This window comes from Acinonyx jubatus, chromosome B4 (genome assembly GCF_027475565.1).
Source record: "Acinonyx jubatus isolate Ajub_Pintada_27869175 chromosome B4, VMU_Ajub_asm_v1.0, whole genome shotgun sequence".
Taxonomy (NCBI): domain Eukaryota; kingdom Metazoa; phylum Chordata; class Mammalia; order Carnivora; family Felidae; genus Acinonyx; species Acinonyx jubatus.
This window is the reverse complement of record NC_069387.1, coordinates 105,715,822-105,737,430: the sequence shown is the minus strand read 5'-3', so window position 1 is coordinate 105,737,430 and position 21,609 is coordinate 105,715,822. Positions and strand designations below refer to the sequence as shown.

At 34.1% G+C, this 21,609-nt stretch overlaps 1 protein-coding gene across 6 annotated transcripts in view; it reads right to left on the bottom strand.

Annotated features, from left to right (window-relative positions):
• Positions 1-21,609, bottom strand: part of LRRIQ1 (leucine rich repeats and IQ motif containing 1) — a 230,785-nt gene that overhangs the window by 38,301 nt on the left and 170,875 nt on the right. For 3 of the 6 annotated variants that reach the window (XM_027071142.2, XM_027071143.2, XM_027071144.2), the window contains 3 exons: positions 19,907-20,039; positions 17,295-17,355; positions 6,185-6,305 (listed from right to left, as the gene is read on the bottom strand). In XM_027071142.2, the coding sequence (XP_026926943.1) occupies positions 6,185-6,305; positions 17,295-17,355; positions 19,907-20,039 (315 nt within the window). Of the gene's footprint in view, positions 1-5,711; positions 6,306-17,294; positions 17,356-19,906; positions 20,040-21,609 lie in introns of those variants that run through there. The other 3 variants (XM_053226551.1, XM_027071145.2, XR_008300373.1) reach the window with 2 other exon arrangements.

Below are 21,609 nucleotides of genomic sequence, written 5' to 3'. Positions count from 1 at the left end.
GCTGTACCATTTTGTATTTCCACCAGCAAGGAATGAGTTCCTGTTGCTCCACATCCCTACTAGCATTTGGTATTGTAAGTGTTCTGGATTTTGGCCATTTTAATAGGTGTTTAGTGATAGCTCATGGTTTTAATTTGCATTCCCCTTTATAGTATTAAAGGGATTTTGTTCTTTGTTTCCCTTCAATATTGTGTTGGCTATTCTAGGTCTGTACCTCTCCATCTTTATGCTTTTTTATTGGCCTGTATAGTGCTTTGTACATTGTAAGCATATACGTGCTTGGATCATGATGCATGGTTTATATGATGACCCACCGATATAGGCAATAATGTTTAAGTACTTACTCAGTGAAGGATTAAAAATGCATATTATGTATATATACTGCAGCTAAATACCAAATTAGATATCCATATATATGTGCATATATACATAGAGAAATACATGAATATACACCATGCTAATAAGTCTTTATTTGCAAATTAAAAATTGTGTTAATGGAATGTGCTTAGAGTAAATTTGGAGTAAACTTTACTAGTAATCTTTGGAATCTACTTTTGTGTTAGCTATCACCTTTAGTCTCTATCTGCACATATTATTGGATATTGACATCTAGTAAACTATTTCACTTTTTACTTTGATAACCAAAAATATTCTTTTTTAATAAAAACTGTAAAATTACTTTGTCAATATATTGGAGGCACTGTATAATTTAAAAGTGGCTCAGACTACATTTCTTCAACTGATCTTGAGCTTTCTAAAACACTAAGGTATTTTTAGAAACTGTTGTTAGTTACTCATTACCAGTAGGGTAGTCCAATTCCTCCACTTTACTTTTTTAAAAATTTATTTATTTAGGGGCACCTGGCTCAGTCAGTGAAGTGTCCGACTTCAGCTCAGGTCATAATCTTGTGGTCCATGAGCTTGAGCCCCGTGTCAGGCTCTGTGCTGACAGCTCAGACCCTAGAGCCTGCTTCAGATTCTGTCTCCCTCTCTCTCTCTGCCCCTCCCCAACTTATGCTCTCTCTCTCTCAAAAATGAATAAACGTTAAAAAATTTTAATTTTTTTTTATTTAGATTTGAGTTAGTTAACATACAGTGTAGTATTGGTTTCAGGAGTAGAACCCAGTGATTCATCACTTGCATATAACACACCCAAGTGCCCTCCTTAATGCCCATCACCCATTTAACCCATCCTCCCACCTACCACCCCTCCAGCAGGGGTGTCTTTCTCTGTCTGACTTATTACGCTTAGTATAATGCACTCTAGTTCCATTCACATTGTTGCAAATGGTAAGATTTCAATCTTTTTGATCGCTGACTAGTATTCCATTGTGTGTGTGTGTGTGTGTGTGTGTGTGTGTGTATTTATATACGACATCTTCTTTATCCATTCATAAGTAGATGGACATTTGGACTCTTACCATAATTTGACTACTGTAGATAGTGCTGCTATAAACATTGGGGTGCATGTGCCCCTTCAAATCAGCATTTTTGTATCTTTTGGCTAAATACCTAGTAGTGCAATTGCTGGGTTGTAGGGTAGTTCTATTTTTAAGTTTTTGAGGGGCTTTTCAAACTTACCTGAACCGAGGCTTCATCTTTAATTCAATCTTATTTTGCATTACTTTACTATGTGCAAACTCTGGTCCAGAGAGACTCCTCAAAGTTCAATGAACATATATTCATATTTTATCTTTTACTTTTGTTAAGGTGACTTTCTTCCACTTCTTTCATTATTTACACCCCAAATGTCATTCCAGGTACAAATCAAATATTTTGCCTCCAAGAAGCCTTTCTCACACACTTTAATGATATTAGCTGCTTTGCTTGTAAAAAAATAGGTTCTTTCATATTCAGAAAATTCAGTATCATATTAAAAGGGCTTACATCTCATGAGACTTTAGATATGCCTAAAGAAGAATTTGACTTTGGGCTGATTATGCACTATTATAGGGGTACTGTGGATCTTCAATCCCTGGCTAACTCTGAAAATGGAGTATGTCCTAGAAAGTGGAAAGATGATTAGGAAGAGGTATCTGAAAACCTAAACTAGGTGCATAGTGAGCAGTGATCATTCAGCAGACGGCTCTTGAGTGAATAAATAAGAACTACATTAATTGTGGTCTATTCTTACAATTCAGCTATTATATTTTAGTCCATGGAAGAATAAAAAGCAATAAGAAAAGATGGGTTCAAGTTTCTGCTTTTCCTTGCTAAGTTTTTTGGGCCAAGGCAAATTAAATAAACTCTGAGACTTATTTATATTAGTTGTCAAAGATAAATAGTCATTATAAATAAGAAAAAATAATGAAAATAAATTTGTAAAGCTATAAATTACTACAGCAATAAAATTATTATTACTGCAATGCATCCTTTATCTTAAGCATTACGTGGAAACATTAATTGAGAAAACCAAAATCTTTTAAGAAAACCAAATATTTTGTTTAAATATTGTCTAAATGAAGGAATTTATTTGCATACTCATTTTGTAAATGGCATTAAAAAAATAAGAATGTGACCTCTTACATCTTTTTTTAAACCATAAGGTAGGCTAGAAGGCCAAGTAGCAGAAGACTGCCTTGGCCTCTTTTAAGAAAGCAGTCAGGGGCGCCTGGTTGGCTCAGTCGGTTGAGTGTCGTATTTTGGCTCAGGTCATGATCTCTCAGTTTGTGACTTTGAGCCCCACATCGGGCTGACAGCTCAGAGCCTGAAGCCTGCTTCAGATTCTGTGTCTCCCTCTCCTCTTCCCCTCCCATGCTCATGCTCTTTCTCTCTCTGTCTCTCAATAATAAATAAACATTAAAAACAAAACAAAACAAAACAAAAAATAAAGCAGTCAGACCTAAAAGGAAAAGGAGAGAGAATTTAGGAAATTCTCTGACAGCATTGCTTAAGATGACTGTCATGAAGCTGGTTCTGGTATTATTTGACACAGGAAAGGAAGGCAATTCTACTTTAAAGTTGTTTAAAATTATGCAACAGCAACATAAGACAAAAACAATACAAACAGCAAGTATTTACTGTATGCTAGGAAATGTATCACATGCTTTACCTTTATTTTTACTCATTTCTTCCCCACCAAACTCTATGAGATAAACATTGCTGTTCCCATCTTACAGATAATTAACTTGTTCTTAGAGTTAAGATCACACAACTTATGTGTGATGGTGGAACTGGGATTTTAAACCTGAAATTATCTGATGCTACAGAATACATGTTACAAATATTATAGCAATATTGAGAGAGAAATATCTAGTTCAAAGGCCGAAAGAGTTTTATAGCTGCAGCCATAAACTACTCCTTAGCTTTGGCTTGCAAAGCTAAAAGAAATGCTTTAGTTTTAATAAGGTGATAAGTTTTTTAAGAGAGAGAGAAAAAGCTGGAGGAAAAAAAGAGCTTTCAAAATACCAAAGCTGAACGTGGTTGGCTCAGGGCCATGGAGGCCTATGACCCAAGGATTTTGATGGTTAAAAGAGTTCTATGGATAATAGGCTACCCCAAGTTTTTTAGTTAAGTAACTATTAAGAGTAGGTTTCTTATAAGCTGAGCTAGTTAGCCCATGTGCCCAGATACTAGTGACGTTAATATCTTACTTCAATTGATTTTTCTTCTATGGCTATGTTTAGGTGGCAATTATAAAGACTATTTACTAAGCCCTTGTTTTGTGCCTGATATTGTTTTAAATGCTATACATTTTATCCTAACAATAACTCTTCAAGGTAGATACAGTACTTCTCTTCTCATTCCCGTTTTAAGGATGGGGAAATTGTCACGATACAATTCCAGGCAGATTGATGGTGGAGCCTACATTTCACCATTATATTATACAGATGTTGTAGTAAACTAGTACCTACAATAACTCAGTAAGTGCTATTTTATTCATAATAATTCTGTTATTTAATCAAAACTCTATTTTTCTAAAGTTGTTTGTCTTAATTGTCAGTGAACAGATTTAGTGATTAGTAGTGTTCGCTATAATGTTATTTACTGACAACTAATTGGAATCAGTGAGGATAGCCATATTACAGCTTGTTCTTTAGAGAATGTGTTGTTGAATCACTATATTGTACATCTGAAACTAATATAACGCTGTGTGGTAACTATCCTGGAATTAAAATTTTAAAAGAAAATAAGACTATTAAAAAAAGAAGTTAAATCTATATAATGATCTCGTATTTTCTAGAATCTATGATTTGATGTCACATAAGTGAAAGGTAAAGCTAGAGGATTTTAGGATAGCTGCTGATTTATTGAGCTGTTCATGTTTTAATAGTCAGAAGACATATTATGAATAGAGACTTGACAAGGCAATTTTTTTGGCTTTGTATTACTGCTCCAAAGTGATATATAATAAGTTCATACTATGCAGTACTTAAAATCAAGATAGTATTTATTATTATGTGTGACACAGGTTGATTACTTCTGAAATGTTGTATCTATTTTGAAATTTGATGTAACAGATTATGTTAAGAATGCAAAAATTTTATATTAGATCAATAATATAATTTTACTTAGTTAATAAACCTAAAATATTTCTTTCTTTTTTAAAATTTTTTTAACGTTTTATTTATTTTTGAGACAGAGAGAGACAGAGCATGAATGGGGGAGGGGCAGAGAGAGAGGGAGACACAGAATCAGAGGCAGGCTCCAGGCTCTGAGCCATCAGCCCAGAGCCCAAAGTGGGGCTCGAACTCACGGACCGCGAGATCGTGACCTGAGCTGAAGTCGGACGCTTAACCGACTGAGCCACCCAGGCGCCCCAATTTCTTTCTTAATCATATTGACTAGAACCTTTTGTGACCAGATTCTATAATGAAGTAAAGAAAATTCAGGCTTTCTAAGAACTTTGAATCCTGGAAAATAGTTTTAAATTAGATATATTGAAATCATTATTTCAAAACCAAATTAAAATTTACCAAAATGAACTTGCATATGTTAATGGATTTAAATGACTGGACTCTAATAATGCCATGTACCTGGATAAAAAGTGAAAGAGAATCATTTTTAAGCTTTTGTTTGTCTGTAGAGCACCACCTGGATCGTTGAGTTTTTCACATTCAATCAAGTATTGATTTTGCATCTATAAAAGTATTGTACTAGTGAGCAATAAAACTTTTTCAAGAAAAACTTAATGCTTATAATGAAGTATGAGTTAATGTGTGGACTTCTGAGGTTTACTATACTTTGGGGAAATTAAAAAAATATGATATCTAAATAAAACATATTTTATACTAATATACTAAAACATTTTAGAAGATATTTCAAAATCTCTATGGTATATGAAGAGTTTGAAAAATTATACTTTATTATTACAAGATATAGATATTTTTAAATGCTTATTTTTTTCAGTTAATAACTGTACCGCAGTTCTTGTTGAAATCATGATATTGAAGGTAATAGATGGGTGTGTCAAGTTAACAAATGTAAAAATTCATCATTAATAAATGTGAACTGTTATCTATTCAACAGAAATAGGGTCGAGGGGCGCCTGGGTGGCTCAGTCGGTTGAGCATCCTACTTCAGCTCAGATCCTGATTTCACAGCTCATGGGTTCGAGCCCCGCATCGGGCTCTGTGCTGACAGCTCAGAGCCTGGAGCCTGCTTCAGATTCTGTTCTGCTCATGCTCTCTCTCTCTCTCTCTCTCTCTCTCTCTCTCTCTCTCTCAAAAATCAATAAACATTAAAAAAAAGAAAAGAAAAATAAAGAAATAGTGTCCAAAGCATGGTTTTGACAGTTTTGATAATAATATTATCTAAAAGTCTGTTATTTTAAAAAGTTTCCTTTAAAAGTTAAGGTGACCTGTAACATCTATTATATCAGTGACAAAAGGCCAAAATACACTACTTTGATATATAAATCCAACTTTTTGCAATTAGCCTAAAAGTTCTTTTAGAACTAAATGATCAAACAATTCAATATATTCACGGGAAGTGAGGAAAGTAGAACATGGAGTCACAGAATTATAATTAAAATAAAAATTGATGCCGTTAATTTCAGAAATGATTTAATTTGGTTTATATCAAAAGAAGACATTTAAAGAAAGAAAAACTTCCAATACACACTTTCAGGCAGTTCTGGCTGCTGGCAGCCTACCCCTTATCTAAAAAAGAATGCTTGTTGGCATTATGTTCCATCAATTCGTTTGTGATTTCTAAATTAATTCTGAAGGAAACCACAACTTACTTGAAGATCCCGCTGAGTGTCTGTGTGCCTGATTTTTTTTTTCTCTCTTTACAGACAAAGCACTTCCACTGGTCATGGAAAAAAGGTCTAAATCCGTGTCTTCTCTGCTTACAAGTCTTGCCTGGGAGCAATGGGAGAGAATGTATACAATCATGAAACAAAATATGGCATTTTCTGAATGCAGCTCACATTACCCCAAATAAACAAACAGGCTCTGTCAAACAACCTTCTTCAAAATGATACCACAATCCTTTACTGGTGCCCAGGCAGAACAAATGCACTATGTCAAAGCATTTCTTGCAAATAAGAGCCGATTTTAAAATTGAGGTTTGCTATTTGAGTCTGTACAACAAAAGAAAACATTTTAGTACAGTAATTTTGATGAAAATCAATCTTAAAGGCAACTGGTGAAACTTGAAACAGCTTAACATCACTTATTTACCAAGTATATTATTTAATTCTTAATTGAATGTTAGAAATGTCATATTGGATTATTTTCTGCAATATTTGTATTTCACCAGTTATAAGTATTAGTCTTCTCAACAATATTCCTCAAAATGCCTTTCATTCCATAGTTGTATACTACAAAGTCATAAAAGATCTCTGCCTTCTCGTTAAAACTATTACTAATATAAAAATATTATGCAGTAAGTCTAATTTAAGGGTAATGGTTAATATATAGAAATTTCAAGATATATTATTTTAAGGACATAGAATTAAATAATTTATTTCATCTAAAATTACCATTGGAACTTTTATTACTACCTTGGACTGAACCTAACAGTTGAAAGAATCACTTCTTGCCTATAGAATATTATTTTACATAATGTCTAATATTATTAAGTACAGATTTATCAGGATACAGCCCTGAAGTAAGGGAAAATGCCATGATGGAAAGGAAAGCAGCCTCAAAATAACTAGGATTTAACCCAAACCACAAGATGCTTGAACTCCTATGAGAAAGCATTGTCCTTAATGTTTGATGTGAGACAAATTTAAATAGAGCAAAATAATACCATAAAACCATCACTGTGCTTAAAAAGCTATCCTCATATAATGGGCTACAAAATCTCATGAAAATAGAATCTAAAGATCATTCTCTATCTTTGCACTTTTCCTTTACATACCCCTCCCAACTTCTTCGCACTCTCATGTGCATGAATAGACACCATTCTATGTCAGTCACTTTTTGATGTACCCGGCTAAGTGATACAATTGCATTGTCAAAAGACCACAGTAGAAAACTGTTGAAAAATGAAATAAATAACAACTGGCTTCTAATTTATACCTGTGATTGGTATGAAAAATATTATACATTCTTTCTAAATTTATTTCAATTAGTGTACAAAAGTATGTATCTAATATTTCCATTAGTATAGCTCCATCAGTACTAAGACTTAGAAAGAACCAGTCATAGGGCACCTGGGTGGCTCTGTCAGTTAAGTGGCTGCCTTCAGCTCCGGTCATGATTTCCCAGTTTGTGGGTTCGAGATCCACATCATCAGGCTCTCTGCTGTCTGCATGGAGCCTGCTTTGAATCCTCTGTCCCCCTTTCTCTCTGCCTCTCCCCTACTTGTTCTTTCCCTCTCTTTCTTTCTCTCTCAAAAATAAACAAATAAAACTTTATTAAAAAAAGAACCAGTTAGGAATAAGGGGGAAGTACCAACGCAATACTACAGTTCTGGTGAGATCAGTTAAAAAACAAGGAAAAACACGTTAACCACTTAAGGACCCTCCTGCTAGCTAAGGAGGCTTTAACTACAAGATTCAAGATTTTAAAATCAGGTTTTATTTGCTTCAATTTGATGACATAATTTCACATACCTATTTAGAAAGTAGAAATACCCCCCCACACACACACTAAAAAAATTAAAAAAAAAAAAAGGCTCAGTTGGTTGAGCATCTGACTTCAGCTCAGGTCATGATCTCACGGCTCGTGAGTTCGAGCCCTGTGTCAGGCTTTGTGCTGACAACTCGGAGCCTGGAGCCTGTTTCGGATTCTGTGTCTCCCTCTCTCTTTCTGCCACTCCCCTGATCTCTCTCTCTCTCAAAAATAAATAACATTAAAAAAATTAAAAGAAAAAAGAAATCCCACCCATCCTCCAAATACGATCACGCCCACATGTCAAGAAAATATGTGTGAACACATGCCTTCCATAAATCCCATTACCATCTAACCATTAACACCCAAAAGATTGTTTCTTCCAAAGAAGAAAATAATTAATGTCAGTTACTAACTGGGTCAGATTATAACAAGGAACCAAATTTAGAAGTGAAACTTAACAGGAATACACAATTTCACAATAGTGCCACGTGGCAGCTTAAAATACAAACCCATATGTTTTATAAAGGGGTTAGTGAAAGGTCCAGCAGTGCATCTGAGAGCCACATATGCATTAATATGCAGATTCTCTTTCTGAAAACATTGCCTTTTAAATTGAACATTATTTTTTCCTTTAACTGACCTTTCTTTATTATTTCTCTATTTATTTTCTTCTATATCATGCAGAATGGATATACTTAAAAACTGAATATGACTGCCCATGCTTTTCTTATTCTACAAAAAAAAATGTATACTTAATTCTAAAACACTGTAATATTAGACACTTTGTATGGTTATAACACAATAAACTGTTTTGAGTCAAGGTTAGATAAGAATATTCTTATGTGCAATTCAATGGCAAATATTTTTTAAATAGTAATTTTGCAAAACTCTCATACGTCTTTGTTTTCTGAACTGAGTGCACTTATGTGGCCCCTACCTGCAACATTTGTAACATTTTTTTCTCCATATTTTCACAATAAAATGAGGAGCATGAATATTTGAACATGACTTTAAAAAAAAATTAATGATGTTTACTTTTGAGAGAGAGATAGAGACAGAGCACAAGCAGGAAAGGGGCAGAGAGAGAGGGAGACACAGGCTCCAGGCTCTGAGCTGTCAGCACAGAGTTGGACATGGGGCTCAAACTCAAGAACAGTGAGATCATGACCTGAGCCAAAGTCCAACGCTTAACAGGCTGAGTAACCCAGAAGCTCCTTTTGAACACTACTTCTAAGCATCTGGAGACTGATTCACCTCCAACCCATGCAAATTAATTACAAACAGAGAATCTCTCACATCTAATAAAGAACAGGGAATTCCTCTTTCTTCTTTTTTTCATAAACAATATTTTATTAAATATTTATTTTTAACATAAGTTAAGACATACTAAACTGCACACATAAAAATAAATATTTTTTTCCTTATTATCTAGATGTTAAGTTTATTTATTTATTTTGAGAGAGACAGAGACAGCACAAGTGGGGGAGAGGCAGAGAGAGAGGGAGAGAGAATGCCAAGCAAACTCTGAGTTGTCAATGCAGTCTCACGCGGAGCTTGAACCTGTGAAACCATGAGACCATGACCTGAACCGAAACAAAGAGTCAGAGGCTCAACCTACTGAGCCACCCAGGCACCCCTAGATTTTTTTTTTAAAGAGAAATAAGGGCGCTCAGTCAGTTAAGTGTCTGGCTCTTGATTTTGGCTCAGGTCATGATCTCAGGGTTCATGAGATGGAGCCCACACTATCAGTGCAGAGCCTGCTTGGGATTCTCGTTCTTCTCTCTCTCTGCTCCTCCCCCTGCTAGCTCTCTCTGTCTCTGTCTCTCTCTCTCAAAATAAATAAATAAATATTTTTTTAAATAACATAACAAGAGATACAAAATTTATTTTTTTAAGTTTATTTTGAGAGAGAGATAGCAAATGGGGGAGGGGAAGAGAGAGAGGGGGACAGAATTCTAAGCAGGCTTCACAGTCAGCACAGAGCCCAATGTGGGACTCAAACCCACAAACTGTTAGATTATAACCTGAGCTGATAGCGTCAGCTGCTTAACTGACTAAGCCACCCCAAGAGAAATAAAATATATAAAGCAAAGTTCACTTATAACCTATCTTATAAAAGTATTCAAAAATTTTAGAATATTATTTTCTGCAACTTGCTTATTTTTCACTATTATATTTGTAAGATCTAGATTTGGTTCATTTATTTTACCCCTCCATTTATAGACATTATCATCATTGCACAAACCCCCTTTCTCATATGAGGCAGAGGCCTCATTATATAACATATGTGGGCATGGAAGACACTTTAAATGTTTTATACAGCTATAATTTACATACAATGAAATGCACAGACTTTTTTTTTAATTTTTTTTTTTAATGTTTATTTATTTTTGAGACAGAGAGAGACAGAGCATGAACAGGGGAGGGGCAGAGAGAGAGGGAGACACAGAATCTGAAACAGGCTCCAGGCTCTGAGCTGTCAGCACAGAGCCCGACGCGGGGCTCGAACTCACGGACCATGAGATCATGACCTGAGCCGAAGTCGGACGCTTAACCGACCGAGCCACCCAGGCGCCCCAAAATGCACAGACTTTATTTTTTTTTAATTTTTTCTAAATGTTTTTTTTTTAACGTTTATTTATTTTTGAGACAGAGAGAGACAGAGCATAAGCAGGGGAGGGGCAGAGAGAGAGGGAGACACAGAATCTGAAACAGGCTCCAGGCTCTGAGCTGTCAGCACAGAGCCCGATGCGGGGCTCGAACTCACGGACCGCGAGATCATGACCTGAGCCGAAGTCGGACGCTTAACCGACTGAGCCACCCAGGCGCCCCTAAAATGCACAGACTTTAAACATGAAGCTCAATCATTTTCAAAATTTTTATTTTGAAGTAATTAAAATTCCTACAGAAGTTGTAAAAATTGGTACTGAGAGTTCCCTGTATAACTTCCATCCAGTTTGCCCAATGATATATAAGCAAAGGGGGATTCATAAAACCAGGATATTTACATTGGTACCATACCATTACTAAACCACAGACCTTATTAAGATATTAATATTAATATTATATAGTCACTTTAACAATTTTCCTAGTGATTAACAATGTTTAACATCTTTTCATGTGCTTATTTCTCTCTAAAAAGCCTCTTAGATGAAGTATCTATTCAAGCCCTTTGTTCGTTTTCTAATTACACTGTTCAATTTAACTATTTTTTACAGATGACTACCATGATGGTTAATTTCACGTAATGACTTGACTAGGCCATATAGTACCTAGACATTTGGTTAAACATTACTTCTGAATGTGTCTGTGAGGGTGCTTCTGGATAACGATACCATATGAATGGGTGGACAAAGTATACCAGATGTCCTCTCTGGCATCACCTAATCCACTGAGGGCCTAAATAGGACAGAAAAGCGGAGGAAGGGAGAATTCACTCTCTCTGTTTGACAGATGGAGCTGGACTGTCTGTCTTCTCTTGAGACCGGAACTTACACAATTGGCATTTCTGGTTCTTAGGCCTTTAGACTTGGACTGGATCTGACACTATCAGCCCTTTCAGCCATCAGGCATATAGACTTAGACTAGAACCTATACCATCCTTTCTCCTGGTTCTCAGGCCTTCAGCTCCGACTGGAACTATGCTCCCAGGCTCTCCTGGCTCTCCAGCGTGCAGCCCATGGGACTTCTTAGCCTCTAAAATCAAATGAACTAGTTCCTTGTAATAAATTATATGTAATTTATTATATTATTAAATAATAATATGTATTATTATTATTATAATAAATAATATATACTCTATTATAATAAATAATATATAATCTATTATAATAAATACAGAATATATCTATAAATTCCAGAGGGTCAATGTTGTAAGTTTCAGGCCAAGTCTGAAAGTCTTGAAATCAGGTAGTGTGACACTTCTTATTGTTTTTTTTCAAGATTGCTTTGGCTATTGTAGGTGCTATATACACAGACAAAGAGATTTTAAATATGAATTTACATATTAGATATAGGCAAATATAGATATAGATATGGATATAGGTATCTTATTGATTCTGTTTCTCTGATGACCCCTGACTAATGTAACTAACAAATGGTTCCTTCATACCTCTTTCCAGTAATTTATCCTCAGAAGCAGCATCTGTTCTGATTTCTTTCACCATGGACACCTTAGTTTTCTCTGCTCTTGAACTTAATATAAATACAATCATACAGTATATACTCTTAACGTGTCTGGCTTTTTTCACTCACTATATTGTTTTCGGTATTCACTTACGTTGCTGCATGTAGCAGGAGATGAAAATACCTTGCTGTTTTCTTTGATAAGTTTTATAATTAAAATTTTTTTAATGTTAATTCATTTTTGAGAAAGGGAGAGAGACAGAGTGCAAGCAGGGAAAGAGCAGAGAGAGAGGGAGACACAGAATTCGAAGCGAGCTCCAGGCTCCAAGCTGTCAGCACAGAGCCCGATGTGGGACTCGAACTCATGAACCGTGAGATCACGACCTGAGCCGAAGTTGGATGCTTAACCAATGGAGCTACCCAGGTGCCCAGAGAAGTTTTATAATTTTAGCATTTACATCTAGGCCCATAATTCACCTCAAATTGGTTTTTAAGGTGTGAAATAGCAATCAAGATTCATTTTTCCCTGTAGATATACAGGGGTCCAGCACTATTTGTTGAAAAAAATATTATTTCTTCCCTCTGTTAATTGCTTTAGTACCTTTAAGCAAAATCAACTAACCTTGTAAGTGTGGTATTTTCGGGACTATTATTTTCTACTAATTGATTTTTCTGTCTTTATTCACATAACATATAGTCTTGATTACTGGGACTTTATAGAAAGTCTTGAGATCAGGTACTGTGAGTCTTATTTTTCAAGATTGTATTGACTATTGTAGGTCTTTCGCATTTCCACATTTTATAATTTGTCCATTTCTACTAAAAATCTTTCTAAGAGTCTACTGAATTTATAGAGCATTGAGAATTGACATCTTACAATTTGAATCTATGCATGAGTGTGGTATATTTTTTTGAAATTTTTAAAGCAATATTTGGTGGTTACCATTATAGGATCTTTGAACATCTTAATGTTAACATTTATTCTTAAATATTTTATGTTTTTACATTGTGGTAAATAGAATATATTTTTTTAATTTTTAAAATCTTTGTTTTAAGAGTGAGAGAGAGCACAAGTCAGGGTTGGGGTAGAGAGAGAGGGAGAGAGAGAATTCCAAGCAGGCTCTGTGCTGTCAGCTTACAGTCCAACATGGGGCTCAAACTCACAAACCATGAGATCGTGACCTGAGCCGAAATCAAGAGTTGGACGCTTAACTGACTGAGCCACCCAGGCATCCCGGTAAATAGACTATTTTTAAGTTAAGTTTTCTAAAGTTTGCTGCTAATATCTGATAGAGCATACAAGGAACTATTTTAATAAATTCTGACAGATTTCTTTACAAAATAACTGTACCAGCTTTTATTTTCATGAGCTGTACATCAGTGTCTCCACATCATTAATAGCACTTTGCATTACCCAATTTTCTAATGTTTGCCATTCTGATGAGGATAGTCATGAAACTTCTTAGCTTTAATTCTTATCTCTCTGGTCATGTAACTGAGCATCTCTTTATGTACATTTATGCATTTAGGCATAAACTCTGTAAACTGTCTATATACACATTTTCTATTGTATGTATATACTTTTTTTCATTAGGTTACCTGACTTTATATTGTTTATTTGCAGAAGCTTACTTTTTATATGGATATTAAGCTATTGTTACTTTTAGGCACTGAAAATAGTTTGCTCATATCTGTAATCTGTCTGTTAACTTTTTCCATAAAATCTTTCATAGGAAGTAATATTTAATTTAACACAAGTCAATCAATTTTATTTGCCATATAATTTGTATCATTTGTATCTTTTAAAAGAGTCTTTATTTACTGATAAGTTGCAAATATATTCTTAATTATTTTATTTGGTCAGTTTTATAACTTCACTTTTCACATTTGAGACTTCAAATCTTCTAAATTCCATTTGAATATGGTTTATGTTCAGTGCTATTTCTTAATGCTAGTTTACTGAATTCTGTGTACTAAAAATTTTGAACTTTCTCATCTTTATCATATATTTTTCTTTACAGTCACAGGTCTACTTCTAAACTATTTATATCCATTGGTATATTTGTACCATAAAGTTTAGTTTTATATTAAGTCTTTATATCTTGTGATACAAGTTAGCTTTTCTTTTTCAAAGTTGATTTATATAACATTGGGCTCTTATTCATCAATACATATTTTAGAATGAGATTCTTCAGGGGCATCTGGGTGGCTCAGTTGGTTGAGTGACCAGCTTTAGCTCAAGTCATGATATCCTAGTTGATAAGTTTGAGCCCTGTGTCACTATCTGTGCTGACAGCTCAGAGCCTGGAGCCTGCTGCGGATTCTGTGTTTCCCTCTCGCTCTCTGCCCTCCCTGCTCATGCTCTGTCTCCCTCTCTGTCTCAAAAGTAAATAAACATTAGGGAAAAAAATCTGTAGAATGAGATTTTTCAGGTTCCTAAAACAAGCAGCTCTACAGATTTGCAAATTGATAGATTTGCAATTTTATAGATTTATTTGGAGACAGTTGACACATTTTAGATGCTAAGTTGTTGCATCTATGGATGATAAACTTGGTAAGTATACTGGGTATTATCATATCTCACATGTAACAACTGAGTCAGATTCTTCCAGTTGCTGAGAAAGTTGAAGCCTATGGGCTCTTAGCTGAATACGTCTCTGGAAATTGTCCTTAGCTAAAGATGGTTGCCCTGCCTAAGCCAAAGCCTCTTCTGAGGAGATGCAGTAGCGTAAAAGCCTGATCTTCTTACCTCATATGCTAACACAATTTAAAAGGGCCTTCTTACCACTGGGGCTCCCTTCTCCAGCTGCAACTCTATTGCATTTTATCTTTTCCCTCTGCTCAATCCTGTTTCTTTCACCACTCAAGGGAGTCGTTTCTGAAAGCCTTCCCCAACGAATGTCCTACACTCAAATACAAGAATCTCAGAATATGTTTTCTGGGGGAACTAAGACCACCTTCTGCAGAAAAATCCTGGAGTTTTGGGGGAATAAACTTAATTAGCAATTGTCTGAATCTATGACATGCCTTCTGATATGTATTTGGAAATAAGTAAAGTGACATCTTGTTTTCATTTTTCTCAGTCCTGTCTGCCACATAAAATGCTTTGATCTTGTTTAGAAGACAGAGATGTTACTTATTAGCTTCCTCAAAACCCAGAATTCGAGTATTGGATTATATCTCATTATTTCTCCTGAAAGTTAGTGAAGAGTATTTTGGATAATATTTATATCAATCTTTATTATTAAGAAGTAATTCCACTGTCTTTTGGTATGAATTAGTTCTGCTATAATGTCAGCTGTCAATCTAATTACTATTCCTTTGTAGATCATCTTTCAATTCACTAAGTCTCTCTTTTATGGTGTCCAGTGCAGAGTTTATTTCAATGGTAATATTTTATATATTCAGAATTTATAGTAGGCTTATTTGCTGATTTTTTCTAATTAAAATTTGATCACTTTGTTTCATGATTTTCTGTCCTTCTATTATGAGTGTTTTCCTTATGTCTTAAGGATCTTATAGTGGTAGCCATTGCTGATTTGTTTTTTAATTTTCTTCTTAGTTATGGTCTGGTCCCAGTTGTGCAATTATCGGAACGTTCCCCAGTATGTTCCCAAGACTCTGCAAGAGTCTTTCTGCTCTGGGCCTTCAATTAGTCCAGTATCCTTTTGACGTAAGTCCTTAGTTAACCCTTCTCCTATCTCTGTTTACAAAAAAACAAAAACAAACAAAAGCTGTGTTTCTTATATACTACCATTTACCTTGTTTTGTGTTCACCTGTACCTCTTCAATATCAGAAAAGCATTTATCATTGATATGTATTTGTGACATATTTGAACATAGTGCAATACAGTGGGATATAGGAGGAGAGAGATTAATGTCAGAGCATTACTCTCATAGAACCATTTTGATTAGTGATCTACCCAGTCTGTTTTCATTCATTTTAGGAAGTATAATGGTTAAATATAAAATCACTTTCTTTATCATGGCATTCTTCCTCCCAAGTGGCAACTCAACAATCTGTGCGTAATTGTTAGTAATACGCATGGTGCTCATAGCTTGAAGTATCAATTTTCCTAGGGCAATCAACATGCCACTGTGCCAGAGGAGTCTCTATTAAAATGCAAGAAAATATTTGCTTAATGATTATTTTAAATTTATATATAGATTCTATAAATATTTTCATAAACACATTAATTTTAGCTATTGCCCTAATTTTGCTCCCTTGTCAGGAAAACTCCTTGAATGAGTTGCTCATAAGAATGGTGAATATAACTGCTCTTGATACCATCATACTAGGTTCCATTAGAAAGTGCATTATCTTTTTATGCTAAGTGCTACTTGGCAAGCTAAATTATATTTAGTTTTTTTGGTGAATGTAGAATCTGTGCAAGGAGTATTAATAGGTTGCTATAAATGAAAGGTGTCATAAAGTTAGGGTCACCTGATGCATCCATTTTCACCTGCCAAAGAGACCGCACACTTCTGTCATTGGTTAGGGTACCCTCTTCTCTGGAAACTTTTGGAAACATACTGACAATTGCTTGTTTTGTGGGCTCCATTTCTCTAGACTCCATATTTGCCATTCTCCTTCTGTTAACATAGTCTTCCTTCTGATAGCGTATAGCCCAATTGACTTTTGCAATGCACATATAGTTATACTGTCTAGAGTCTTACACTCTGGTCACCATGTTTAAAACTTGGTTGTTCCTAAAGTTCCAATACCTTTTATTTCATTACTTAGAGTGGTTGAGTCACAATTACTTGTTAATTTTTATCTGGTTTGATTTTCCAACTTGTGAGGGCACTTTTATGTTTCCCTCAGTATCCTATTCTTTTAAAATATTCAAGTAAATAAGTTCATTATGTAATTCCTATTCATAGTAATATTATTTTAAATGTGGCAGTATGCTAATATTTTAAAATCTGTCATATAGAATCAATATTTTAAAAAATATCAGATTTGAAAGTTATATTACAAGTCAAGAAAACATATTATTACAGGTTATTATTTTAATATACAATATTTTGAGATCACCCCAAATAGATAGAGTTGTGATATTTTCATAATTTACACTAATTATGGACGTATTTTAAAGTGCCATTTACTAAGGATTAGTGTCTACAACATTTTTTTGTAACTTTAAACACATTTCTTACCACAAGCTGAACTCTTCCACCGTTAAGTATATCTGGATCTAACTCAGGCAAGAAGTGTTTGCTGCAGAGTGACAAAAACAAAAGTCATATTATTATATAAATGTAGAGGAAGAATATTAAAGAAATGCCCAGTGAAAAGTTTGGGAGGAATCAGTAATTTACAAAGTGGAAATAATAGTTTTATTAAATTGGGCTATATGCAAACATATATACAAATGTATCTTTCCATTGTCATTTGAAAATTCAATTTGACATAAAATTTAAATTTCTAAACACCACTTTAATGCCACTCTTCTTTGCCAAACACAAATAGGTATAAAGGGCAAAAATTTGAAAGTACCAATGATAGTTAATAAATTATAGAACATATAAATATTTTATTTACTTTTACTTATATATCTTACTTGTGTTATGAGAAAGGCAAAGGTTCTTATTTTTAAAATATCTGTAATGTTGGGGCGCCTGGGTGGCGCAGTCAGTTAAGCATCCGACTTCAGCCAGGTCATGATCTCGCGGTCCCTGAGTTTGAGCCCCGCGTCAGGCACTGGGCTGATGGCTCAGAGCCTGGAGCCTGTTTCCGATTCTGTGTCTCCCTCTCTCTCTGCCCCTCCCCTGTTCATGCTCTGTCTCTCTCTGTCCCAAAAATAAATAAACGTTGACAAAAAAAATAAAATAAAATATCTGTAATGTGTTTAAAGCATTATACTAATGCTCACAATTCATTTCTGTTTAAAACTAGAATATTGACATTTGGCTTTTCAAGAACTTCTGTTCTTGAAAACAATTTCTCTCAGAGTATCTACTTATTCCTTTATATATTTTCAAGAGAGAAAAGCTATGAACAATTTCCTGTTATATCATGTTTTTAAATATAGCTTATTTAGGGGTAAAGGATATTGTTAAGTGTTTAAATATGTCTAAAATATATCCTGAAACATTTTGCTTATATTTTTCACCTTATCTATCCTAATACTTTAAAAATCTCTGAATAAGACCTCTTATATCTGATTAAGATCGATGATAAACTATAAGTTACACTATATTTGTTTATAGTTTTAAGGATGCCATCTTATGAATTACATTAAATTGATTAACACCAACATAAAAGAAATTGTGCTTGCATTAATTATAATACTTAATGTTCTCAAATGTTGATTGCTTTTTTCCTATTTTCTTTGCTCACAATGAAATAGGACAAAATAATCCAGATTATAAAATATTGTTTTAATTTCACTTTCATTCTTCACTCCCTTTTCCATATTTTTAAAGGAATTATATGGATAGAATTGACCACATGTGAATATTTCAATTTATATATATTACAAAAAGATTTCATTTTTTTACATATTTTAACTTGCTTCTAAATTAAGGGTAAACCCTCATAATTGTAGGATTTTGTTTGTCTTTTGTTAGTCATTTAAATAGTTACTATAATGCCTGGAAACATTTCCAAAGTGTCAGCTACATTTAGATTCAATATCGATTTATATATTTAGTAAGTGTTTATAATAGCACTTTTTAAATTCTTTTTCTGGACACATGTAGTTAAACAAAAGTCTTGAAAATATTTTCCAAAATATTACGTCTGGACTTTTATTATTTTCCTATAACTTTTGGTTCAGTGGTTTATACTAAATTGCTATGAGCTGAATTTTGTTTCATCAGAATTCATATGTTGAAGTACTAACCCTCAACATTTCATAATGTGATATATGTGGAGATAGAGCCTTGAAAGAGGTAATTACAGTAAAATGAGTTCATATTGGTAGGCTCCAATCCCATATTACCAGTGTCCTTATAAAAACAGGAGATTAAAACACAAAGAGAATGAAGGATGATGATGTGAGGGCACAGTGAGAAGGTGGCCATCTACAAACCATGAAGACTAACCTTCAAAGAAACCAAACTTGTTGACTCCTTAATCTTGAACTTATAGCCTCCAGAACTGTGAGAAAGTAAATCTCTGCTGTTTAAGCCACACAATTTATGGTATTTCGTTACAAAGGTCCTAGCAAACTAATATGTACATTAATGTAACAAAAATTAATTAATTACCTATTAGATTCAAGGTATCTTGTTTATTGTTAAAGGATGTGTTTATTGAGAATATATATTGATATTCTCTACCTTGTGAGCTCACCTCTATCCTGTGAGATAGATAGATAACATATTATCTAGTATAAAAGAGGAAACTGTAGCATGGAGACATCCTTGAAAATTAGTTATATAACTGGTAAAGCAGCAGCAGCAGTGTTGAACTATAATTTTAACTGCCAAACATAAAAAGGACACAAAATAAAATACTACCTCCAATACATATGATATTTAAACAGTTAATGGATACCATGCATTTAACTTTATATAGTAGAATCATTTGTGTGGTTCATCTCTTAGTTTTAAGCATTACAGAAACAGAGTTCTCAAACATTTTAGGGTAAAAAATATAAAAAGTGATTAAATCTATTCTATGTAAGAGGCCTTTTACAACCTGGCAACGTGATGTATTGGCCTTTGGCTATAAAGTCATGTTTGTTTTAGCACAATTAACCTAGGTTTCACTTTTCAAGATGTGTTTACAATACAAAAATCTAATTTAAAGGAAATGACCTCACCATTTCATATTTCTGGAACTAGTTGTTTCATGAATCCCAACCTGTGTGTGAAGCCATTGGTATGTGTATTCTTTACTCCTTTCTAATTTTTCATTTGCAGTGGCATCCTTGTAGATAAATTCTTCTTCCTTACCTGGGGAAAAATATGGAAATTTTATTTGTTATTTAAAGAGATCAAATTTTGGCCAAGTAGTTCAGTCTAGGCAAACAATTTTATCAAAAGAAAGAAAGGGAAAAAAAAAAGACTAATTCATGGGAGTCAGGTCATGTGTAAGAAAAATGTCAGTCACTTCAGTAATTTTCCTGCTTGAGTTTCAAACCCATCTATCTTAAAAAAAAAAAAAAAAAAGAAAATGTTTCATTGTAGCCAACATTTTATAGGACTTGGTTTTTAGTTTTTACATGAAAAATACAAAGATCAAATTTGGTAGAGTACAATTCTAGTATGAAAAGAATATCTGTCCATTATGATGTTTTTTCAGGCTGATTTTAAAGTCAATTGTTCTTATACTAACTTTATACATACGTAGAATTCATAAATTATATTGAGGGTATTTGAAACAGAGTTTTAATTTTGCATAAAACTCAGCTTGGTTTGTGTAAGCTAATGCAATATTTTAAGCTTGGAATATAATAATATGAGGTTTAGGGAACCTGTGCTTATGCCATAGTAGCTATTTCAAAAAAGGAGGTGGGAAGCATAACAATGTAAATGGATATGGGAATATGCAAGAGGAGAAATTTATATAAGGTAAGAATACAAGGAAACAATGAAAATAGTAAAGGAAAAGAAAAAAGAAAATTAAAAATCCAACCTTTATATTCAAATCTAACATTTATACATTTGTGTTTGTTTTTTTGTTCGTTTGTTTTAGTCTGTGGATGTTACTACTACGTCAATGGTATACATTTCCGAACTACACCAAACACGTGCTGTTTTAGACCCTTCCTCCATAGACTTGATCTTTTTTTGAGCCATTACCATATTTAGGGACTTGTTAGCTTTGTAGTTTGATTGACAGTACACCAGAGAAAGGTACTTCTTAAAAACTAACTCCTGGTAATCAAGCTAACAAGAATTCTATAATTTAAAACCCAGTATTTAAAATTTTATCTTATTAATTCACTGTAGATCTTTGCACACAGAAAGTCGCCTTATATTTATTTGCAAGTTGTTTGGAAAACAAATGAAGCATGACGCAAGGCCAACCACAAATGCTTGATGCATGTGGCACACACACTCATACATACATTTGTCATTCTGTATGTTGAGGATGAAATACCTATCGTGTCTTTTTTCCTTAAAAGTTGCTGTTGAAATTGGTGAAATGACTCTCGTTTTCAATTCAAAAAGATAGGGTGGCCAGTTCTCAGGAAAGCTAAAAATCAAGGTGTTTATTTCTCTAAACTATGTGAACTTAGTGAAGTTAACTTGCTGTTGCTTCTCATGCCACCTTATGTTTCTAAAAGGCCCTATCTCTTGCTTCCTGAGCTTAAGTCAACCCCTCCATGTTTGCTATATTGGAGGAGCAATGGCTTGCCATGAGAGAGCTGACCGTTGAATCCAGGAGGAGACACCATTCTTGTAACTGACCATATAGGTATGTAGAAACTATACGGGAGACTCAAACAAAGGGAACTTTTGGCATTATCACTTCCAGTTACTGTACAGCATTAAGTCTTTTCTCCAGCAGAGTCCAAAC